The following is a 25,212-nucleotide window of genomic DNA, read 5'->3' as shown; positions in this document are numbered from 1 at the left end:
TATGAATGTTTATGACTGCCGTCATGAAGTGTCATTCGGTAAATAATCACACTTTTAATGCAAAGTTGCTCTAAAAGTTGCATTAAAAGTCTATTAAAAGTGCCAACTTTGCATGATTTAGTAAATTATAATTTTATGCAAAGTTGGAATTTTAAATAGACTTTCAATGCAACTTGCCTATTGTGACTGAGACCATTGCCTTTTTTTTTTGCATCTGATCGTCCTCCAAGGATTTCTGTAATTTACCACAAGATGCAGCTCTTCTTCTGTCGTGTTAAACCAGAGTTGAGCACAACACAACACAACAGCTTAGAAGACTGTGCTGTGTATTACCCTGCAACAACGAGAAACTTGACTTCATTATATCTGATTGTTTAGTAGTTGCCATTTAGTTTATTTAGTGTTGGGGGAAAAAAACAAAAAACATACTAAAACATTATTATAAATAACATTTCAACACCCAGTTTTTTTTTTTTGCTTACACATTCAATAGTTGTTTTGACTAAAATAGGAGAAACAATTCTTTTGAATCTGTAGAGCAAAGATTCTTTAGCAATTAGAAAAAGACTAAAGCAGCTAACACATTCTCCACTTTGGGAAAAAAATTAGTCTCCAAAAGCTTTTAACAAGCACCAATTGCAGATACATAAGGAAGAATGCAATAACATTTTTTCAAACTGAAAAAAAAATAATCACACTGAATAAGAAAGTGGAACAAATTTAATACATTTATATTCTACTCTCAATGGAGTAATGGAGTCTTAAAGTAAAAGCCAGGCTAAGCGTCAGACGATGCCTCAGTAGTGTGTGCTGATGGATCATACAGTTTGTTGAAGAAGGAGAAGTCAGATGTATAATTAGGTTGTGTATCCTGAAAAGAAAAAGATAATATGGTATAATATAACATAAAATAAAGTTCGTAAAGTTCTGGGATCCTTACTTACATGCTGCGTGTGGTCGGACATGTCAAACATAGACATTTCTCTGGGAACCTCATTATTCGTTATTGTCAATGTGTTCCTGTCAAATATAGGTCCAAAATTAGGTCAATAACATGTTTGTGCATATTTTAGCATTATTATGTGTGTTATGCTCATTAGATGTCAAAATAAACAAAAAAAGCTTACATCGACTTCCATTTTCGGTTTAGCATGAGAAGGAATATAGAGATGATGGTTCCAGTCAGCAGCGTCAGACCAACTGCAAGGCCAGCGTACAGCGCATCTACAGAAACAGCAAAAGACGGAGATAAATATCTGACAAGTAAATTAACTGGTCATTTCTTTCCAGGAAGAACAACAATTGGTTCGCTTCTAATTAAGCATTGTAGGTAAAAATAGTTACTTGAATTATTTGAGGGAAAAACTGAAGGCTCAGGGTAGCAGATGCTCGGTTGGATGGTGATGTCATCAAGAGCCACGTCTCCGCCTATACCCTTTCCTCTTTCATACACAAACACAAACTGTGGGGAGTGAAAACAAATGCTCAAATAATTATCTGGTAGAAACTGTTACACATCTGATTGTCTCTTTGAGACCGAGAGGTCAACCATCACATCCAGGCTTCACAGGACCTGGCCGAGCTGGACAATAAAATGTGCGTCGTGTGACCTTCTTTTTTCACGTAGTTCATGGAGACTTTAGTTTCAAGACATGTATTGTTCCAACTCTTCTTAAATGGCAGTGGTTCCTGCTGTGGGATCCTTCAATGTTGCAAAGCTCTCACTTATAGCCCAGTCCTCGTTCAGCTGTCCCTCGCTTCAGCGCTCAGACAGGATTTTCAGCCTTTTGAATCTGCCTCATTATCCTTAACACATAATTTAAATTAAATTACAATATAAACGTCCAATATCTCGGCTTATCATAATTGTAAATTATGATAATTTAATGCAAAGTTGGCATTTTTAATGGACTTTCAATGCAACTTGCCTATTGTGACTGTGACTATTGCCTTTTTTTTTGCATCAGATAGTCCTCAAGGGATTTCTGTAATTTACCACAAGATGCCGCTCTTCTTCTGTTGTGTTAAACCAGACTTTAGCACAACACTGTGGTTGTGCTAAACCACAGTGTTGTCTGGTTGTTTTGGGCTCAACTCTGGTTGTTTTGGGCTTTTATCAGACCCAAAAAAGGAATGTTTGATCTGCGACATTCTGAATTAATGCTGATTTGAAAGAAAGAATTTCAGTCACAGTTCTAAACATGACCTTTTTCCATCTCCCTCAGTCTCTCATACATTGTTATTCTTTTATCCTACCCTCTAGATCAAATTTGAATACATATAAAATGAACAAATATGTTTTTTTGTGATGACATCATTTAGCAACTTATAACTTTTTGGACAATCTCCTTACTGATGGGTGAGAAACAGTGGTTTCATACTTACACACACAGCTCTCAATGAAGGCAACAGACCTACACATCACACATTTAAAGCAAAGTGTTTGTTCATGAAGCAAACACTTTGCTTCATGAACATTTTCTTTTTTAGTATTTTCTTTTTTAGTATTTGAGTTAAAACAAACCAAAAAAAAACCTACTGCCATAATCTTTGCAATATGCTTACAAACTGTGTTTATTTCAAGCTGTATAAAGTTAAAAAATATTGCACTAAATGAAATACATTAAAGCCCCAAATTGTTCATACTGCATGTTTATAATCTTCCAAAAGATGCGTGTAGGTGAAAGTTCTGCACTAAAACCTTACATTTCCTAACAGTTAATGCATTTATCAGAAAAAAAATAAAATAAAATGTTCATTACCCAGAACGCTTCTTCGTGTTTAATAGACACACTGTCCTGCAGCCACTGGTCTCCACTGTTTCCTGCCTTAGTCCACTTCAGATGTCCTTCCTCGTTGCCTCCATCATGCATTTTCCTATAAACCATGACGAGTTAAAATAAAACTAAACTAGGCCAGTTTATGCTAAATTTCTATTTGATATTGACTTTTCCCAGACCTGTCATTAATGTAGACATTGAGTGTCCCAATGTGGCTGCCATACATGTGGTACCAAAATGTAAGGCAGTGTCCCCTTGAGGACGGCTGGAACACATCACTGACAAGGTAGGACATGTCTCCCCACTCACCAACCGAGCTGTCCACATATATGTAGTGACCTGAGGAAAACATGCCAAGGTTTATAACATTTTCTATCACCGCCACATCAAATATGTACGATATAGATCAGACTAATTCCAAGGTTAGAAGTTCAAAGTAAAATCTGACCAAAGAAAGGCCAATTTAATGCACCTTTAATCCAGACTATGAGTAATTTTTGTATTTTCACACATTAAGATACATAGCATCAGATTACCATTAGAGGAGTTAGTTGTGTGATCAACAGTGGGTCCAGTGTTGGGGTTTGGGGAAGCTCCTGCTCCAAGGAGCCAGTCTCCCTGGTCGACTCTACCGCCCAGGTTGCTCCAGCTGCAGAAGGAGCTCTCAAAGTCACAGAAACCATGAGGAGGGCACTGCGCATCTGTGAGGTGAACGTCGTCAAAGGCCAAATCTCCCTCCAAGGTTGGGCCGGTCTTCACACCTTCCACCACAATCTAAGAGTACACAGCGAATTTCTATTTTCAGTGTAAATATTTCTTAAAATCAGATTTATTAATATTATTGCAAGAAAGGACATTTATCCAAGATTTTGGTAAAAAAGGGGTTTTCAGACTTAAAAACCAGTTGGCTTGTTAATTTTACAATATTGTACAACAATATGTACAATGTTGTACATATTGTTATGTACAATATAAACATCATATTGTACATAACTTTAAATCAATTGCAATTTTAAACAAATTGTACAAAGAACTTTTGAGAAATCAATCCATCAAAAATACGAGTGACATCTAAGATACTAATCCTGATGCCAGTTTGATATGATTAATGTCAGAGTGCAGAACTGAATTCAACCACCAATAACTGCACCAGCTGCATACATATTTAGCCTGCAAGCTGTATCTCATAGTTTCAACAGGCTCTGCATATCCAGTTGTTGATCTAACTTGTCTGGGGTTTTCACTCCTTAAGATATTCAAAGTGGAAGAGAGACTGTATCAGCTGCTGCAGCTTCCTGTCCACTTGCCCTATGTGTCATGACTAGACAGCTATGACACATTGCAGTGTCGGAACATTGTGTATAGAGTGCAAGTGAAATACTAATTGCTAAATTTTACCAGAAAATCAAAGTGTGGAGTTTATGCACCAGACAAAAATACATAGGTACACTCTTTCTATACAATTTGTTAGAATCACTTTGAAATACTTCACTAGCTGACTTATCAAGAAGCCATATCAAAACATAGAGTAAGTAGGCTTGGCTTAATCTTCAGGCTTCAGCTAGCTGTGCAGAACAACAACAGTGGGAGCCAGACATGAATGTGTAACTGTGAACATTGAAGTGTCACATTGTTATAACATTACAGGAGATTGTCCAAAAGTGCTAACCATATTAGCATATTCTAATCCAATATGAAGTGTTAGAGCTTCATATTGAAGCTGCACAGCAAAAACTACGGTTGGGACAAAATTTCTGTCAATGACAAGAAAAACAAAGCTATAAAGTCCTGAGATACATAGACGTATGCATATGCAGGACAAAACCCCACTAATGTTTATTATATAATGGTGATGAAAGTATGTGTGTTATTTTAATGCAATTTTAATTGCCTATGTTTTTAAACATAGGAGGTCAATTTTATCTTCATCATATTGCAGTTTTAGATATGGTGTCTGTATTGGTCAACTAATTTATGAAGGGAATCTGAGCTGTACTGGGATACAAAATATTTATAAGGCTTTCAGTAAAAAAGTCTTATTCTTCAGAAAAAGCAATCATGAAGAGTTGGAGCATAATGTAAAAAAAATATATATACAGCAAAGTATACGTATATAATCAAAACTTTTAATAGGTCTTTAGTAAAAGATCTAAGAAAGAACTGTAATGAAGTTCACTATGAAGCTGAATTTGAGTGACTCACTCTGTATGGCTGAATCCGTGGCAGGAGCTCAGCCTGAGCGAACCTCCACAGCTGGCCCTGGTCTCCTGTCTGTGAGAAAATCAGAACCTCCTTCCCATCCAGACTCTGCTGATAAACATTCAGTGTGCCCATTCCTTTGCCGTACATGTGGTACCACAGATGCAAACAAGATCCTTTACCTGAACACAGCAATAATGATACAGACAAAGACAAACAGTCCTCCAAATGTCCAATTCTGAATGTTTCCACAGTGTAATGTTGATTCTCACTTTCACTGTAAAGAGGCGAAGACATTAAAGCTTTTTGGCCAGCTTGGTCCTCCATAGAGGAAGGCAGGTAGTAATAGTGACCAGTGGGTGTGTTGGTGGTGTGGTCACTCTCTGGTCCTGTGTTGGGGTTGAGCGTGCTGCCCCACTTTCTGATCCAATCAAAGTCATCTGATGCTTCCTGCTGCCAGTTACAGTTGCCCTCCTCGAAGTCACACAAATCTAAAAAGCAATTTGATATCAAAGTTTTACTATTTTGTGTTTATAAAGCCACCCAAATATCATTTTCTGTTCTCGTGAATTTAAGGATAACAAGTTTTACTTAGGTTGTGCAATAACTGTACCATCAGATAAAATGGAGTTGCTGTAGTTTTAGTACATGGTCGTGCATATTTTATTAAAAAAAAGCCGCCTGTTGCTTTTCCCTTCACCCGTTTTTACCTTTGCAATTTTAGTAATTTTATACCTTACTATGTTAGAATTAAAAGTGGTCTGCTAAAACCTTTTCATACTTACCACGCATCAGTTCTAACCTATACCAGGGGGATAATATGCACACACTTTGTATCACAATTGAAATACATGTTCAATTATCTATTTAGTTTCAGGGAGGAAATAAAATATTTCCCATTTACATGATAAATACTATATCCACCTATCAGTGGAAAGTTATTTTAAGCCATTTTAGTTTAACCATGGACCTATAATTAATTAAAATGTCTACAGAGAAATAAACAGATATGCAATGTCAGTTTTAGATTTTGCACAAAACTGAAAATTAACCAATTTATTCAGGCTGATACCCACAACAGCCCACAACACTGCTTAAAATGGAAGAGGTGAGTAGTTTTGATACTGAGCTTAAAATGACAAATGTAAAATTTCTGCTGCAGTTTTGGATGATAAAAAGAAAAAAGAAAAAAAACTAGATATGCTCCATTATGGGAATTTTGTGCTTTATTACCAGAGTCAGGACAAGGTCCATGGATAAATGAAATGTCATCAATGGCTATGTCACCAGCCTCTCCCCCCACGGTGGCCTCCAGAATCACTTGGTGTACTCTTTGCAGGGTCACATGGCTCTGAACCAGCAACCACTCATCCCCTTGGCTTCCTGATTGTTGCCACACCTACAGGAAAGACAGGAGGCTGAGTCACTTAGCACAATGAGGATGTGGGGAGGTTTTTGCAACCCGGAGGTACGCACCAAAACTGAGCAGTTTGCACCCATTGTACTATACACAAATATCATTTTGCAATCATCATTTCACAACTGTGAGAAAGTTTTTTTTTTTTTACAGAGAGACAATTAAGAGGAAACAGCCTTAAGCATTGCTCAATCAGCTGCATGGTTGTTTTCCAACAGTGCAGCAGAGGGAAGCATGCAGACTGCAGAGATACAGAATCTGATTGATTGCATTTAAGATGAAGGACCAAAGCAATACAGTTATTTTGTGTTTTACCAGTATTTTGTTTGACAAGTCAGCTGATTTCAGAAGCATCTTCAATGAACCCACAGTAGCTCCAAACATGTGGTACCAAAATGTGAAACAGTATCCGTTTTCACCAGCAGGTGGCAGCAGTAGAGACTTTAACTGAGCTGTGTTTTCCTTCTCACTTGGATGAGAACTCTCAATGTACAGGTACTTCCCTGCAAGACAAATGCAAAAACTTAGTGACCTTTGGTCCCTTGCTAGAACATACAACGTTCCCTATCATGTAGTTTGCACTTATCTGAACTGAACGATTTTCACAATTGTAGAGACAACAGACGAAAAAGGGCAAATGAAAGAGACTAGGGAACATTTACTTAAAAATCTGCCACAATGGTTTAGTCATTCTGCCGTTCTTTCACTGTTGTTGAACTATCTCTGACTTAAATAAAACCAAATTATTAGCTTATTTAACTATTCTGTATGCTGCTAAAGTCAAACTTCTTTTTAAAAATGTTCACTTGTGGTCACACATGCTCTGTCTCGGCAAACCCTTATAACTGGCTGTTAGCAGATACATCCTAGCATAGCATATTTATGATTGACATAAGTTAAAACAAATCATGTTTTCAGACAGTTTGGAAGAATAATAACCAGTTCCAGTGGTGTGGTCTCCTGTAGGCCCAGTATTGGGGGTTTCAGTGGGACCTGAGCCACTGCTCCAGTCCAACTCATCTTCAGCTCCCTGGACCCAAACACATAATCCATCTTCAAAAGTACAGCCATAAGAAGACAGGGCTGAGGGGGCGGGGGAAAAGAAACGTATAAACAACGAAACTTCCTGAATCATGAGGGTCACAAAAGCCTCAAATTCTAAAATTAAACAGAACCAATTTGTTAGGAAATGTAATGGAATCAATCACCTGGTGGCTCATAGGTTGTTTCACAGTTAATAAAGGAGATGTCATCCACAGCAACAACATGGTCTTCAGGAGAGCTGATGGGTCCTGTTGTTTTGCTTATACTACTGAACCAAACCTGAGAATACAGACGGCAACACACATTTTTAAAATATCTATATAAGCTACAATTTTTCCATTTAGAAGTTTTATTTTCAGCCTTAGTTTATATAAGTTTTCAGGGGGCAGTGTTTTTAATTCATGGAAACTTCAGAAAACATTTGTCTACTCCTAAATAAGTGTGTCTTCCTCCATTCACTGCTAAAAACATAATAATAATGAAAGAATAACATAAAAACCAATGCTATATGTGGGGAACTAAAATAAAATGTGTTATCTGAATTTAGATTTAAGCTCTTTGAAACAAGAATTTCTCCCTGTTTAGAATGATCTTGTAGTACTAGTTTTGCATTGTGGTAACCAATAGCAACCTTACCTATGAAACATACAATACAGAAAACTTTATACTATGAGCTTCTTATATCTAAAAAATCCTGCATGCATTAAAGTTAAAATTTGACTGTTTTTTTTAGTCAGACCGTACATAATGCCCTGCCCATATGTCCATGTTTTTCTAACACTTTCTTGAAAACTGGAAAATAAAAAGTCCCAGATGAAATGGTAAAAGTGTTGATTTAGAACATGAGTATCCACCTTGTTGGTCTGCTGAAACAGGCCTATCGGCGTTTGCGCTAAGGTCCAGTGGGAGACAGTGTTGTGACTGCGTGACCACAGGATTGCTTCACCACCCTCAGCTTGCTGCATAAGCACTCTGAGTGACCCAGTACTCCCTGCACTGATGTGGAAGTGAAACCTGGGAATGTGGAAGAAGGAAGGAAGTGGAGAAGAATGTCGGATTAGGAGGCGGGTTGCATGGCAGAGAGAGACGGGTTAGGGAGTGTTAAGCAATTCATGCAACAGAATATTCAGCTGTAATTAGAACATCTAGATTTTGGACATTTTAGATGATGATTAGAGAGATTTTGTTACTTACAGTAGCTGACAGTAGGGGGATGAAGGTTTGAGTTGGGGGCTAAGGAGTTTGGCTTCTGTTTGTGTGGAACCCTGACTGAGATTTACTGTCATGTAGAAGCCTAAGAAAGAAAGAAGCCTAAATACACAACTCTGCTATTAACACTTGGAGATGGAGGAGTCTTATAACTGCAATTGAAATCCAAAATATGAATAAAATGTGCAATCTCATAACACATAAATAAGGTCACCAGTTTGTGTAGTGTGATCTTCAGGGGGTTCAGTGTTGCTACTGGCTTTCTGTCGCTGCCATTTAGCTGGTCCATCACTGGCATCACTCCACAGGCACTGATCATTCTCAAATGTACATGAGCCTGGAACAAGTACAGAAGTTAAGATGAATAACTAAATTATTAAACTTTTCAAAACTTCAAAACTAAGAGAGCACCTATTTGCATTTGATAAAAACAAAACAAAACAAAACAAAACAATATTTTCTAACATATTTCCCCACAATACACCATCTGTTTTTAATGCTTACATCCAAATTCAGCTGAAATAAATTTCTAGTTACAGTGCTTTGCAAAAATAAGCTTCATGTTTTCAAGTGTTACATCTATAAGCATCTGGGTATTTTATTGGAATATTATGTGACTCTGTATATCTCTGTTTACACAAAGTGGTGCACTATTAAAGCATTATTAAAATAGGTAAATGGTTTAATATTTTTTACATTCCCCTTTCACTTCAATCACAGATCCAATTCAAAGGATGTCTACACATTTCCACATCTGAAAGTAAAAAAAAAAAAATATTACTTTGCAAAATTGCTGAAGCTTGGTGGGATTGAATGGAGAGAGTTTGTTTCCAAGTCTAGATCATTCTAATGTATGAATATATTTTAATATAAACCATTCTACTGCAGCTCTGGTTGTATGTAGAGGGTTGTTGCTGAAAGGTGCATCTCCTCCACAGTCCTTTGTCTCTAGCAGCTGGTTTTCTTCCAATATAACTCCGTGTGCAGCTCCAGCTATATTCCCATGACATCTGGCCGGCATCCCGGCCGGTTCTGAAAAAACTCCTCCCCAAAACATAATTCTACTGCTGCCATGGTCTATGTAAGTTTATATTCAGAAAAACAAAACAATTGTTGCTATCGCCAATGTGAAAAATGTTATTTATTTGTTCAGAAGGCCGTCAAGTTATCCTAGCACTGAAAAGCAGGTGTGTCATGAGTTTAGAACTCTGTTTATTTCTATGCTTACTGTTTGTTTTACACTTTTCAATCGTATGTATTGGGATTTGGTTATCAGCCGTAATCTTTATAGGTTTGGTCCCTTTGTGCACTGTGTTTTATTTACTTCCTATTTTCCTTTTCATTAAGGTTAATATAAGTTTCCTTTTCAGTCTTTTGTTTTGAATTTTTCAGTCATTTTTGTGTTGCATCACAATTGTTTTACTTTCTGGATTCTCATTTCCTAAGTTGTCTCAGTGTTGTGGACTCTGCTTGGTTAGTCTCACCTGTTTCTACCAGTTTTCCTACTCCTCTCCCCTGAATATATATGTTTTTCTGCTTGCTCGGTTGTTGCAGGTTCCTGCTGGTGTCGGTTCCTCTGTCTTGTTTCTGTGTTTTTCTCCACATCTTGATTTTTGTCTTTGTTTTAGTAAGTTTCAGTTCACACGTTTATTTTCTTTCAACTCTGCCTACATTTAGGTCCTTGATTCTCTACACACATTGACAAGTTGCTCCCGTGAAGGCCTGTTGCCTCCATGTTTGCAATATTGCAGTTGTTGCAGCTTTTAAGTGAACTAATGATTATAAAAGCAACCAGGAGGAACAAATAGATGTAGAGACAGTATGGTTTAATTGTATCTTAAATGCTCACCACAGCCAGACTCATCCTCTCCTTCAGGGCAATCTGGATGATAATTACACTGTAACGTCACAGGAATACACACTTTTCCAGCAGAACGCCTGCAAAAAAACTCATTGTCCTGCAGGTACAAAGACCTTAATTAATATATTTTGCATTTTCAGAGTAACCTTTCAACTTACTAAGCTTTCACCGACCTGGCAGGGGTTCATAGGTGTGGTTGTTACTGGAGGTGTGTGTGGGGAAGAGGTAGACAATGTTTCAGGTAGTTTGCTGTTTTCAGGGTCAAAAATGCATTCCCTGGAGAAAGAGATGTCATCGAGGGCTACAAGCCCTCTTTCAGTGTCCCCAAGCTCATATCTAAAAACAATCTGAGGAGGAGACATTTTGTTTCGTTATTGATTCTTCTTCGTTATGACAGGCATTTGTAGTGCAGTCAGACTTTTAATACCATTTTGCATTAGCTCCCACAGACCTTGCTAATGACTGAGGAGGAGAAAGTGACCTTTGCCCTATGCCAACTGTAGCTGTGCGAAGATCCCCTGATCCACAGCGTTTTGTCATCAACACCAGACTTCAGGGTTCTGGACTTGGCTGTCAATTGAGCTGAATCATCACTCATGCTGAAGTAAAAGAATCTCACCTAAAAAGGTTCAAACAGTAACAAAATAAATGCAAATATTGCAACATAAAAAATATTGAGGACTTTGATCAGCCAGCAGGGAAAGTTAAGTCTTTACGTAGCAGAGATAAGTTTGCATTTTCCTTTATGTGGTCCAAGTAATCAATGAACAAGAGACTCACAGTGCAGTTAAAGCTTGGTAACAATGTCTTTGAAAGAATCTCAGGTATCTGGCCCCTTGCAGTCAGGTGACTCCCAGGTGTAATATAGTGACCTGTTCATAAATAATAAAACAAAACAAAACATTGGAATACAACTGAAACTTAAAATATTAGAAATTCTTCAGCTGAGACTGTAACTATTGATGATGAGAAGTGGTAAAAGCATCTCTGAGAGTTTATTGTACCTGTGGCCAAGTTGTGAGTGTGATCCCTGGGAGGACCATGCCTGGGCCAGCCTTCTTGTCCCGCCTTCCGTGTCCAGTCACCTTCTGGTGTGTCCACATCACTGTGCGCCCAAGAACACAGGCCTTGTTCAAAGTTGCAACGCTCCACCACACCTTGTTTTTCTGTATATATATAGAAAGTAGAGAAGGAGGTTGGGTTTGAGCGGCTTAAATTGTTAATATAAGCAACAACAGATGCATAAAATACTTTTTTATTGTAGATTTACAGATTTAAATATCGAGCTCTGGAGCGTTTTGACATTTGTGATTTGTGCGTCTTCACTGCTTTCAGCAGACGGTGTAGAAGCTCACCACAGTCGATCTCATCGGACCGGTCCCCGCAGTCATCGCTGAAGTCACACACATGGCTGGGGTCAATGCATACACTGTTGTTGCACATGAATGTATTCCCGGAACACGACTGGGGTTCTAACAAAGGAGATCCAAAACTTTGAAGTGAGTAGAAATTTGATTAAAATAAACTAAAAAAAAGCTGGTAGCCTACCAGCAGGAAGGGAGCAGTTGGTGAAGTCGATGTCATCTACAGCAACATGTCCTGGTTGGTTGAAGTTAGTGGAAGCTTCGAACAAGAGGGTAAAATCCTGGGGGACCCGGCCAATCACAACGTTGCTGTGCTGCCACAAGTCTCCATTATTTCCAGCTAGCCACCACAATGTGGTGATCCTGGGGCCTTCCTTTAAGAGCACCTTAAGCTCTGACTCTGGAACAGTTGCACACAAGCTTACACATGGGAGGAATCCAAAGACTTTATACAGTATTTCATAGATTTCTGCACCTGCAGACATGCAAGTATAAAACATACCCTCTCCATGCATGTTGAGGTAAAAGTGTAGTGTGCAAGTAGAGCTGGCCTCTTTCATGATGGGACTTTGCAGCGCAGCAGGACTCATTTCTCCTCCTCTATCAGCCTCCAGTCCCATGTACCAACCTGAAAGGATCACCCAACTCCTTTTTTTTATGTGAAAACTTATGCGGTGCACCAATTTAAACAATACAAACCAGGGCAGAACAAATATTGCAAGAAGAAATATTGATTTGTTGTAAACCAACAGATTTCAAAATATGAGGAGAAGAGGAGATTTAAATCTTAGAATTAACACTTAAAAAGCTAAAACTCTGCTTTGCAGATTTGGAAAAAACATCAAAGACGGGGCGATTTCCTGTTTAGCACAAGCACTTAAATGGCGCAATCCAAACCCAAGCAGGGATGAGGAAACTGTGGCTAACAGCACCCAGCATTCCTTGCATATGCAGCACAAAAGAGGAAGCGGAAAAAAAAGTCATATTCAGCTTCTTTGTTTCTTCTAACAAACCTAGCAAACCCCTCATTACGATGTTGGAATCAGGTTTTTATGTACTGTGGAGAACTGATTCCCATAATGGCAGTCAACATTGCTATCTTTGATTTTGAAGAACCTTACCCAGCTCATTTCCTAGTGTGTTGTCCACAGAGGGTCCACTGTCCAGTGTGCCGTTCCTTCCTCTTACCCACTGAAACGGTCCAACGCTGATGTCCTGCCAGTCACAGGTGCCATTTTCAAATGAACAGCCCACAAATCCTCTTGTTTCATTTTCTGTAAAGAAAAAAAGTTGCATTTACCACAAAGTGTGCTTATATTAGTAGAAGAAGAGGAAGACTGAAAATAAAAAAAAACATAAGTACCTGGGCAAAGACCCTCTGTGAGACTGATGTCATCAATGGCAATAAATCCCTTGTTGCTTTCTGCCTCAATCATAAGCTGTTGTTGAGAGGATGCAAACAGCTTAAACACTTCTTAGATGTAATGGATCTTCTCACATTTCTCTATTTACAAGAAAAACTACACATGATTTTCTTTTCCAGCAAGAAAAGAACATGAAACATGAGCCCAGAGCCATAATTCACTGGTTTAGATCAAAGTCCACATCTAGTTCCTAATCTGCTCTCCTTTGGTTTCTATCCAAGAACACACAAAAATAATCCCAAAATTGCAGAATACCAAATCATATTTTATTAGAAAAAGCCCCCACCCCTCTATTCCCTGCCTTCAGTTTCACATCTACACACCATTTTGACCTGATCTATCAAATAACATGCCAATACAATTCACTGAAATTTGTGGTTGTCACATGAATGTGAGTAACTCAATGAATATGAATACTTTTGCGAGGCATTGTAATTTCTAACTGTGGCGATTGTTTGGATTTACCTGAAAAGGTTGGGACATGAAAACTGACTGGGAGAATCGGGTCCAGCTGCTGCCACTGCTGTTGCTGTGAAACATTAGACTCTCCTCTGCTGGGTCTGAATGTGCAAACAACCTTAGGGTACCAGAATCACTGAGAGAAAAAAATAATAATTTTTTTTTACATTTCTGCAAAATGAAATGATTCGTTTTCCAAGATTCTCTGGCGTAATCGTTCACAGTGTTCTCATTCACTTTGCTGGAAAAGTAGCTACTTTCCTTGTTTCAGCTTGTAGGAAACCAAAGTCAAACTGTTAGATGAGATTCTTAAATCTTTTGGGCTGCTGTTAATGCGATAAAATTATTCTCTTGGTTAACTGATGAACTCTGATACACAACTTCTCTTAGTGTTGCACAAAGTAAAGCAGGTGATTCATGACTAAATGACTTTTGTTCGCACTTCCCGAGGAAGTTAGTGAGGAAACAACAGGATAATGTCCATCCTTGTACTTTACTGTCACTCAATCTAGGTTAAAAAGTCTTGATGTGATATTTTTTGGGTATTTTATGCTCACCTACTGCCCATATGGTACCAGAAGGTGAGACAAGATGGGGTGTCCTGCAGTTGGATCCATTCAGACACAACCTGTGCTACGCTGTGTTGGTCTTGGTGCAATGCTGAGCTCAGCAAAAACCAACCTGCAAGTAAACGGAAGATAAATGTAAAGTACAAAAAACTAAATGTCTGACAGCTGTAATAATTTATAAGTTAACAAGTACATTATGTAAATTGGCATAAGCTGTATTAATGGGGCAATATCAGAAAAAATTGTCTCAGTCAGTTTTTAATTCTTTTTTAAAGATTCTGACAAGCCATAGTTGCAACAGGATCAAAGTGAAGTTGAAAATATTACTTTATTTAGCTAATTCAGCACAAATTTAAGGCTAATTGGGATTTATTACAGAACGCAAAGGAGGCAAATCTCGTCTCAGTCACAAAAACAAAGTCAAACTGAAAAAGGCCCCGTGTCGGAGAGCAAGAGTGAGGCTTAACCACAATAACAGGATCTTGAAACAAATAAGAAACTGTTTCTCTTTTTAAAATGTAAAGAATTATTTTAGCAGCAGTAAGCACAAATTTTCTTTGCTAGAGCAAATTTGAGAGAAAATCCACCAAATTTAGCTTCTTTATATTTAAATAAATGTGTTTTTGTTTTACAGTTTTAAAAATGCATTTCTTCATAAAGTGAAAAAAAATAGCATGGTATGTTTCTATTTTCTGCTTTTAGCGACTAGTTAGCAATAATAAAATGCACCTTTCAGGAATAAATCATTTTACACACGGCAGCGTAAGGATTACCATCTGAGGATTGAGTGGTGTGGTCCATCGGTGGTCCATTCGAGCCTCCATGGGACATGACCCACTCATGTCCATCTTCTATGTGCACGTTGACCCATGTGCATTGTCCAGACTCAAAGTCACAGCTGGCAGGAGCAGAACAAGCTCCAGTCCTCACAGAGAAATCATCTATTTTTACTGCATCTTTGGTGCCAGGCACATGAACGGACTGAAATACCACCTGAAATGATCAGGTTTATTGGAAATTGATAAAAAATAAAAGAAATAAGGTCAAACCTGGTTACAAGCTTTAAACAATGTATTGTTATTAATGTTAATTTACATTGAAAGGTGCAGGTGAGGACATGGTGACCTCTGCCACTTCCCAGTTTTTGGATGTGAATCCAGAGCGACGCCAAAGGGCATCGCCAAGCTCCCCACTTCTCAGCACGTGAACGGAAAGATAGCTGGAGGTCTCTGCAGGCAACATGTACCTGAAATAACATGTACAATTATATCCAGACTGGAAGATAAATTAGACAGTTGTGTATAAATGAATGTGTTGGTAGCATTGGACCTACCAGAAGCGCACACACATCTCTATGTCTGAAGAGTACAGTGGGGAGAGCAGCTCAGCTGTCTCTGGCTGCTCAGAAACTGACGTCATCACAGACATGTAGAATCCTGCAAAATATACAACATGCTACTTTTTGCAGACATGGAATGTTTTCATCTTTTCACAATAATTTGTGCCCACTACTTTTCCCGTCCCTGCGCGGTGTACAAATAGTCTAAGTGTAGAATATTTAAGAATCAGTAAAAATACCAACTAAAGACATTAGGGACAATAACACTGGTTCATTGTAATATCTGATCAGTGTGTCTAAGCAACATAGTTTATGATGATGCTGTAGTTAGCAGCAACCACTGGTGTTTTGTTCTTTGTCCGAAACATTAAATCTGCTGTTGCCATGCACAATACACTCTGCAGCACGCAGCAAATGCTGTCATTTCACCTCTCTAAGGCAGACACATTTTTATTAGATTTGCATTTTTAAAAAGCTTCTTCACAATTATTTTTTTAAGCAGTTATTTTGTTTTAATCTCTATACACTTTATGATGATGTTTGCATTAGTTTTTTTCTCTCTTGCCATTTGGTCCCAGTTCCATCCTGAAAATTAAGTTTTCCTTTCAGAACAGGGTTTGATCAACGGTGAATTTTTACATCACAAGTGACATCAATAACAGTATAAGTGAATTCTTGCATCACTTTGTAGTTGCACTCTGACACAGTTCAGTACTGACCATTTTCAGTCCCATAAGTCTTATCCACATGATGCTTTTCTCCCCTTGTGCGATTCCAGTGACCCCTGTCACTAAGGCGATTCTCAAAACCACACCAGTCTGAATCAAATCCACATTCATCTGAAAACAGATTTAATTTTGAAATCCATTCAAAAAAATCAAACTATAAGAATTTGGCCTCATTTTAACTTAAATGTTTACATACTCTCATTACTGCAGCTTCCCGCTCTCACTGTAATGTCATCAATAGCGATGAATCCGTGACTATGGATGTTCCTCTTCCCACTGAACTTTATCTGTTAACAGGTTAATGAAATCAATGTGTAACATTTTGAAGCCTAACCATGTTCTGGATTCCATTTCTGTTTGTGAACTAATCAATTTAAAGATTTTTACATAACAGCATATGTTTAGAAAACAATGTTGGCTTCAAAATGTAAAGTGACAGCAGTGCTGCAACAGGTTTGAAAAAGATGAAAATATACTTTAGGAAGCAATTACCTGAAGCACGTCGGTCAAGCTTGCAGCTACTTGTGCTTTGATCCACTCTGGGTTTTGGGTTCCTTGACGAGTCCAGACCAACATTTCAGAGGAACTCTAACATGGAGTAAAAGTCTGTGAGAAGTGTATTTTATGCAAGGGTTGCATGAAGCCAATTTGGTTACATACGTTTTGAATCAGCAGATTCAGGGTGGATACTGATGGTCCCAGCATATAATACCAGAACTGAACACAGCTCTGTGGCCAAAGATGAGAGACAGAAACCGAGGTAACAGCTTTCTCACCATCCTTTAAACCAGATCCATTCACCAGTAAAAAGAAACCTTTGTAAAGACAGAAGACAAAAAAAATTTAATTTGGAAAAGCATGTTAGATTTCTCCATAGTTGTTTGCTTTAGACAGATTTTTTTGTGTACTGGAAAATACACAGAAACAGTTATGCTCATCTACAACAGTTATTTGGTGAGAGAGTAACACACGGGAAATGTTGCCTTGACATCACAGGACAAACAATTATGCAAAGGCACACACCCATAAAGCCAGCTCAGATGGAAAAATTGACCTAACATGCAAAAGTCTGGACTGTATAAACCCGGATGCTTGGAAGGAACACGCACACTCAGTGCAAAAATATCCCTGGCTAGGGTTTTTATCAAGGATATTCTTCTTCCAAAGCAACAGTGCTAACAACTGCTGCATCATTCAGCCAGGTGTGGTGATTTTTGTGATCGCCAAATAGCAATACCTTGACCACTGTCAACAGTGTGATCGTACTGAGGCCCATTCCACACGCCCTCCACTTGAAGTCCATTGCTAAGAGTCCAGTTTATATCATCAGTGTCCTCCTGGACCCAGTTACACAAACCTGTTTAACAAGAAGCACACACTGAATTAGACAAACTAAACTTCATGAAAATAATTAAAAAATCACAAATCTCATCAAAAGAACCCAAAAAGCAAAATGCAGATGTCTATGTGTTACTTGAACTTAAATGTTTGAGTTTGACCTTTTTCAAAGCTGCAGTCCATGTTAGAGGGTGGAGCACTGGTAGTTGTGGTGGGAGGGTTGGTTGTGGTGGGGATAAGATCTTCACAAGATTTGCCTCGGATGATATGGATGTCATCTAGTGCAAAACTTTCGCTGTTTCCAACTGGACGGCGGGCTTGTAAAATAATCTGCAGTCAAAAGCATAACTATCAGATTTTACAGCTTTAAAATAAACACAAGCACAAAAAGCACCAAAAAATAGAATAATGAAAATGTGATATAAATTTCAAAAATAATTAACCTTGTGAAGACTGGATGAATTGTAATTCACTCTGTCTTGAATCCATGTGGAATTCATGTAACCATTAGTACTAAATAGAGGATGCAGCAAACCAGCCTCACTTAAAAACACCGTTAGTGTAATGGCTGATGGTCCTGAAAGCACCAAAAATTATCAGTGAGAAAACAAAAGAATTTTAAAAACGATCATATTTGCAGCTGATCAAAAGAAATATTTGTTTCCTATATAAGAGTGACAAATCTAAAAACTGGATGGATGCACATATTTTGACTGAAAGCCTTCACATAAATGACACATTTAAGCAGAAACCCTTTTTTATTTGGTAACTAAAGTTCAAACTTTCCTGAAGGACAATGATTTGAATCAACTGAACAAACTCCACTGAAATGACTCACAACAAAAAGATAAGTCAAGATAAATGTTTGTTGTGCCAAAGTCAAGTCTAGCTTCAAAATTGATTCAGATTGTTTTTCATTTTGGCTGAATTAAACAATTTTGAAGAGAAGAGTGGGACAAAATTCCTTTATGGTATTCTTACAGGCTCATGTTCACTTTTATTCCTCTTCCAACAAACTTTAAAAACAATGCGACAAAGAAATACGTTAAGATTTTTATGTGAAGTTTCTGGCAAATATAGGACTGTGAACTCCTGACTCTTAGAACCCACTGACATAAAAACAGTCCAGCTGAAGGACTTTATATCTTAATAGTACGGAAAGAAAATAAGCACAACACGTTAAGAAAATTTATTTAAACATTAAGTGGGAAAAAAATCTATGCTTTCATATGAGAAATTTGTTGGAAAACAAAAGTGTATTAAAGAAAACAAAATAATCTAAATCTAAACCTGTAAACTTTGGGGATAGGATACCAAACCAAAAGGAATTACTTTTTATTAATTGCTAAAGAAAAAGTAAAATGTACTTACCATAACGCCATCCTTCAGCATGGTGCCAGATCTCTATGCAACCACTTTCTACTGCTTCCATGGACTCACTCTCCAACTGGGCAAATTCTTCTTTTTCAGGCTTAAAGGGCCATAAAAATGCAAAGTGGCCTGTGGCAACAAAATGCATTGCATAAATAAACTGAATTTATTAGTTAATATCAAACATGACTGAAAAATATAAATTTTTCTTTCGATTCAAGCACACATTAACAACTTCAACATCCTAGTGAGAATATGCTGACTTTCAGCCTTGGAAGCTAAACACTTTTAAAAACTGCTGGATCATGTTTTCAACTCAAATACTGAGTTCATGGTGTCTGAAGAGAAGTTGACTTGAAGACACCAAAATGACATTAATGAGTCTTCAAAGACTGACTTCACTTTAATAGTCTTATAAGATTAAATAAAAATGGGGAAATTCTAAAATTAGGTTTTAGTGTAATGTTAAGCTCAATAAGTTGGGCTGGAACATCAGTTCAGACCAGATGGAGCTTCAATTTACCAGTAGAAAGGCATCAACTCTAACTGGGAGTTCAAATGGATTAAACAAGGATATATAATGGACGGACTATCTGAGTTAAATTAACACAGAACTGTTTGACTTGGTTATTAGTAAAATAGCTAGCAAGTTTAAGAGTGCACCTATGATAAAGAAGATAAAACTTCTACAAAGTTAGATCATGTTCATAAGAAATTCTGCATGATGTATGATTGCTCACCTAAAGGAGAATTTGTTGAGTGATCTCTTCTAGGAAGAAGCTGTCCGTCACTCTCGCCTGAGAGCCAGTCCCACTGTACATCAGACTCTGCTGGGGGATTGTTGACCCAGCCGCAGAAGTCCATCTCAAAGTCACAAAAGCCTTCAATACATAACACAGAAAGCACATTGTCACAATCAAACTGCTTTAATGCTTCCAAACATGCCTAAATATAAAGTTACACCAAATTTAGCCGTTGCCAATAACCTGGTGGGGGACAGACGCCATTCAAGATGGTGAGGTCATCAATAGCAATATCTCTCATTGGTTCGTCTCCAGCTATTGCTTCAAAAACCACCTGTTAATTAGAGAACAAACCAAAATTTAATCAAATGTTTTAGGCATTGTCTGCACATAAATGTACATAAATGGCATAGATTACGTCTTGGATTAAAGTAAATCCATCCATGAAATTAACTCCAGAAACAGAGAACATAGATGCTACCTCCTGATTTTTACACGGTACTCATACATCCATTTTATTTAATTTACCTGACTGCAACAAGCATATTTTACCCACAATAACAAACTGATTGATAAAATAAGCCCCTTGAATATTTCCTTTTAATAAACCAATTTGATTTTGAAAATATTGTTAAAACCCATAAAGACAAAAAAAAAAATTCTGTGAAACCATCCAAATGTGAGTAATAATCTGTAATAATTTATTGCCAAAATTGATAAAACAGGAATAAAATGAGTTAATATTTAGTTGCATTTCCCCCCAGAAATCACAATCTGCAAAATGACTAATGTGAGACTGTATAGCTACCTGATAACTGCTTTGTGGATTGTAAAGTGTTACCCTCCCATGCCGCCAGTGCGATCCCTGATCGCCTACTCTTGTCCACAGCTTGGTGGCATTTTCTTGGCTATCAGTTTGAAGGTAAACGCTCAGTTCACCCACTCCTGTTCCTTCCATGTAATACCAGAACATTAGGCATTCCCCATCGAGCGGTGTCGGCTCCATCAGAGCTATCATAGCCCCCCTTGTTCCCACAGAGTGTTTCCACAACCCGGCACTCAGGTAGTAACCTACAAATAGAGGAAAATGTCTCACAGTGTTGCTTGGATGCATCAATTATCATACAGTAAACCTCTGAATTTTACTGGAACGCGATATAGAAAGTACACAGTAGTGGATAATTGTAAAGTGGAAGGCAAATTGTGCATTGTCTTCAAACTTTTTTACTAATGAAGTTTGGTCTATATACTGTGTAGCATGCATATAGTAGATGGCCCTCTTTACCCCGATAACCCTAAATCAAATTCAGTGCAACTTCAGAAGTCAAAAATACAAGTAGAGTTCATCTGTGTGTAATCTAGTCTCAAGTTTGTTAAAGAAAATTAGTGCAGAAATGTATCACATTAGACATGTCAAGAATAAAGCTGAAGATAAATTAAAGCAGGGCTAAGATATAAAACTATTTGCCAAAATCTCACAGAGCACTTGATGGTCATGCAATCATTTGAATCAGCTGTTCTGGAATAGAGGCACATCTAAAACATGCAGAGCAGGAGGGCGGTGAGGACCATGGTTGAGAAACACTGGTGTAGAACAAGAAAGTCCTAAAAGTTGCAGGACTCCAGTCCTCCAGGAATGCAGTTTGAAATGACTGATTTAATCCGTTGTCTGAAAATAGCAGGACATATAGTACAACCTAACACATTGACTAAGGAGGTCCAAAAAGATCAGCAATGCATTCTATAAAAATGTCTCATATGGGAGAATGCTAAAAAGAAAGCTTTTTGTTGACTTTGTTCATTTGGAGTTCTATTTGCAGATTGTACATCATCCTGAGCTCACCTTTCCAACGATAAAACATAATGGTTGCAGCATCAGATTGTGAGGATTAATCTCTGCACCGTTTTTTTATTTGTAAAGAAAAAATGAATAAAAACCACCCCTTATGCATTACAATAAAGTAATTAAATCAAAACACCTTCAGGTTTGTGGTTCTAACATGATGGACATAAAAAGAAAACAGAAAGGCTGGATGGATATTTTTGCAAGATGTCATGTAATGAAGCTGCAGACCTTGCTCTGTCCCCAGAGTGTGATCTTTGGTGGGACCTGAAGAGTTGGCTGGCTGGGACACGCCTGTGATCCGGTCCCAGTTGAAGTTTGCAGAAGGATGAGGCTGCATGCCACAAAGAGAACCCTGGAAAGTACACTCTCTCTCAGATGGACACGAGCCATTCAAACTAGCGGCCACCTCAACGTCATCAATGGCGATGCTCCCCTGTGTGCCGCCCACCACAGCTTCTATAATGAACTGGAGGATGAATTGAAGTGAGGATTCAGAACATCAACGCAGCTAAACGTGAATACACAACTCTAAATCTACATGAAAGTGACTTATTTATTTCTGATAATTAACCCTCCACAATTTGTACAATATTTTTAATTGTCGAAGCAAAAATATGTAAGTTATAAACCATAATGAGAATACCTGTATTGGTCTGTCGCTGTTGAAGGCAAGATCTGCAAAGCGCCATTTGTTTCCCTGTGTGCCACTTCGCATCCAGACGACTGTTTCTGGTTCCCCAGAGCGTTTAGTAATAAACCTCAGGGATCCTAATCCGGCAGAAGTTGTTGTAATTACTGATACTTTATAATATTACTGTACTTTATGATAAAATGCTAAAAAAACCTTATTTTATTTGTGGAATAGATGTGAGCAGGGAAGCACATACCAATGCTGTTCCCAAATATGAAGTAATGGAAGCTCACACAGATGGTTTGGCCGGCAGGTTTAGGGAAGCTGATGAGCCTGGCTGTTGATGATATATCCAGTTGGTTCTTAGCTTTTATAAGCATGAAGTAACCTGTAGAAAAAGGAGGAACAGAAATACAATTCACTTTAGTTTTTTTTTTTTAATTCCACAAACAATCTATTCATACATTTATGCAGAAATTACTGATCTGGGTGCAAGTATTTAGTCAAAAGTATTATTACTTCTTTACCCTTTTCAAACACAACATTCTATGGATCTAACATTTATTTTAAGTACTAGGACAACACAAGATTGTACTTATTCAGAAAAGCCACAGTCAATACTTTACAAGAATCTCTTTTCATGGCGATTGCAGCAACAAATCTTTGGGGATCGGTTTCTAACAGCTTCGGACAGAGACCTGATTTTGTGTAAAATTTTCTTTGTAAAAAAGTTTTAAGTGTGGACAGTGAGGGTCATTCTTCCTTACCGTTTGTTCAGTCCCCAGATGGATTATGGAAAGGTGCTAACTGGACTTCAGTATTCTTTCAAAAATTAATATCTTCTTGCTGATTTAGAGCAGATATTTCTGGAGCGTATGACTAACATTTCTACACGGATGTCTTTAGCACCTTCAGAGTTACAATGATCATCCTTGCCACTTCCTCTGATTAATGCTTACACCTACCTCATTACAATGCTTACCATCCCTATTTACGTCTTCATACGCCCCATAGCTTCTCTTCCACAACAGACTAGCTGTGTAGTCATGGTACCAGGAACATGTATCTTTTTCAAAATCACATGAGAGGTTGTCTGATTCTTCTGGGATGTCTCCTTCTGCACAGTTCTCAAAGCTGATATCGTCCAGCATAACATCTTTTTTTTCCCCAAACGAAGGCTTGCAAGAAAACAGCAGCTGTGCAGAGAGAAAACCTTATATTTGTTGCAGAAAATCAAAAATACCTTTTTAAACATTTCTATTGAGGATTTTTCTCCCACATCTGTCGAACCCGAGATTGAATATAAATATCCAAACAAAACAAATGCTTTTCTTAAGTAGTGCAATGAAAATATTTAGAACTGTATTACTCATGGTCCTAAAAAAAATGTAAAACAATGCCCTCATCTTCCACCTTAGTATGCAGAGTACATGTGTTTATGCTTTTAAGTGGAAATTTTTCTGAAGTAAAGACAACTCGGTATCAGAACTTAAACTTTCTGTTATGAATTGTAGTATGTAAAATTTAAGATACTCTCAATAAAATGTGTTTTAAAAAAAACCTAAAATAAATATTATGTTGCTGCATCATAATCTCACATTAATATTTCTAAAAAGGTGAATAAAGAATAGACAGTTAGGATCCTGAGTTGTTTTTGAGTTTTGATTAATTTATTTCCCCATGTGTCTCCTTGAAGTTATTGTTTTGTCTTCTGCCATGGCCCCATGTTTTTTTGCAAGTTTTTGTGTTCATTATTAAATATGTGTTTATCATCTACTTCACACCTCCACTGTTCTGCATTTTGTCTCCACCAAACATGACATAGACAAAGATCAATAAAACCTGGAAAACACTGCATGAAGCAAAATAAGATCTGTTTATTTTTAAGCCATCAAGGAAAATAAGAATTTTACTTTCTAAACAACAAATGTGTTTTTTAAAATCCACAGAATAAACAAGTTTGTTTACCAACCTTGTAGCCTCCTGGTTGATTACCAATAAAAGCCGTTGCATACTCCCAACCATCAGTTTCTCTTTTGGAAATCTCTAGTAAATTTCTCTCAACTGTGTCTCTGATCATTTTTACTTTAAGGGATAATGATGTTATTGGGGATGGATTGTCTTCATAAATATGATACCAAAAACTGAAACATATGTATGAGGAAAAGCAGATGACTTTTGGCACAAAAAGGAATAGGAAAAGATTCCACAATTTGTGCTACATAATCAATGTGAAATGTTAGTTCTTGTTACCTGATTTGGCATCCCAAAGCAGCCAGCCGGTTGACAGGAAGTTCCAATGTGGCTTCAGAAAATAAATTACTTTCTTCACCATCAATATACATGACATAACCTGAGCACACAAAAAATAAGAATATGAAGACATCTGCTTCTTAAAGTGTTTTAAATGCTCACAATGCATGTTGACAGAGAAATAATTAACAAAGGAACAGTAATTATTACCCCAAGAGGTGCCTGTGGTGTGGTCCTGTCCTGGTACTGAGGTGATGTTTACCATCTGCCGTCTCCAGCTGTAGGATGAGTCACTGGTGTCCTCCCAACCACATGAGTGATTCTCAAAGTTGCATGAACCTTGAAAATAATAATTAATGAAACACTAAAACAAAACTTGATGAAACTTCTTTGATAATTATATTTTGATGATTTATTACAATAAAGATGAGTATGCCCAAAAGACATATTAGCATCCTTCAGAATAAACTCCCAGCCTTTTGAAAAAGCATTGTTAAATGATATTTTACTATTGCACCCCGTGTTCCGGCCGGATGGCCATTTGTGTTGCGCAAAGCTCTCACTTCCGCCTGTGAGTTGTAGACGAATGCTATGTGCTAGCAGCTATAGCTAGCAGCATAATTCTCAAGTTCATCCA

The 25,212-nt window shown here is 37.7% G+C and overlaps 1 protein-coding gene across 2 annotated transcripts; it reads right to left on the bottom strand.

The window, feature by feature from the left end:
- Positions 1 to 702: 702 nt before the first annotated feature.
- On the bottom strand, positions 703 to 25,056 carry LOC103479888 (MAM and LDL-receptor class A domain-containing protein 2). Of its 2 annotated transcripts, XM_008434572.3 has the most exons (49): positions 24,786 to 25,056; positions 24,576 to 24,675; positions 24,295 to 24,466; positions 23,305 to 23,518; positions 22,579 to 22,710; positions 22,335 to 22,459; positions 21,920 to 22,157; positions 20,654 to 20,916; positions 20,089 to 20,179; positions 19,843 to 19,983; positions 19,103 to 19,231; positions 18,175 to 18,308; positions 17,893 to 18,061; positions 17,631 to 17,750; positions 17,054 to 17,208; positions 16,886 to 16,981; positions 16,590 to 16,680; positions 16,385 to 16,504; positions 15,660 to 15,762; positions 15,422 to 15,572; positions 15,100 to 15,319; positions 14,315 to 14,438; positions 13,764 to 13,893; positions 13,238 to 13,313; positions 12,996 to 13,148; positions 12,377 to 12,502; positions 12,059 to 12,274; positions 11,866 to 11,982; positions 11,515 to 11,676; positions 11,291 to 11,382; positions 10,962 to 11,129; positions 10,684 to 10,857; positions 10,499 to 10,607; positions 8,864 to 8,986; positions 8,635 to 8,734; positions 8,295 to 8,454; positions 7,605 to 7,719; positions 7,336 to 7,479; positions 6,712 to 6,899; positions 6,213 to 6,378; positions 5,252 to 5,470; positions 4,983 to 5,161; positions 3,317 to 3,554; positions 2,960 to 3,119; positions 2,763 to 2,877; positions 1,345 to 1,462; positions 1,128 to 1,224; positions 945 to 1,020; positions 703 to 871 (listed from the first exon to the last, which is right to left on the bottom strand). In XM_008434572.3, the coding sequence occupies exons 1-49, from the start codon at positions 24,838 to 24,840 to the stop codon at positions 779 to 781; spliced, it is 6,957 nt and encodes a 2,318-aa protein (XP_008432794.2). In that variant the 5' UTR covers positions 24,841 to 25,056; the 3' UTR covers positions 703 to 778. The 2 variants fall into 2 exon arrangements, with proteins under 2 accessions (XP_008432794.2, XP_081454004.1); XM_081597878.1 differs by having other exon boundaries at positions 12,059 to 12,502.
- Positions 25,057 to 25,212: the final 156 nt, after the last annotated feature.

Source organism: Poecilia reticulata, chromosome 17 (assembly GCF_904066995.2).
Source record: "Poecilia reticulata chromosome 17, P_reticulata-male-v2, whole genome shotgun sequence".
NCBI lineage: Eukaryota > Metazoa > Chordata > Actinopteri > Cyprinodontiformes > Poeciliidae > Poecilia > Poecilia reticulata.
The sequence above is the reverse complement of the archived record's forward strand: the minus strand, read 5'-3'. Positions and strand labels throughout refer to the sequence as shown.

What these genes read in the sequence shown, in the direction of transcription:
- LOC103479888 (XM_081597878.1), bottom strand. Translation starts at nt 24,840, where the DNA reads ATGGTAAACATCACCTCAGTACCAGGACAGGACCACACCACAGGCACC. An exon ending in AACAACCTATGAGCCACCAG is followed by an intron (nt 7,480 to 7,604) that starts GTGATTGATTCC and finishes CCGCCCCCTCAG; the next exon opens with CCCTGTCTTCTTATGGCTGT. An exon ending in TGGACCTTGTCCTGACTCTG is followed by an intron (nt 5,471 to 6,212) that starts GTAATAAAGCAC and finishes ATTGCTTTTTAG; the next exon opens with ATTTGTGTGACTTCGAGGAG.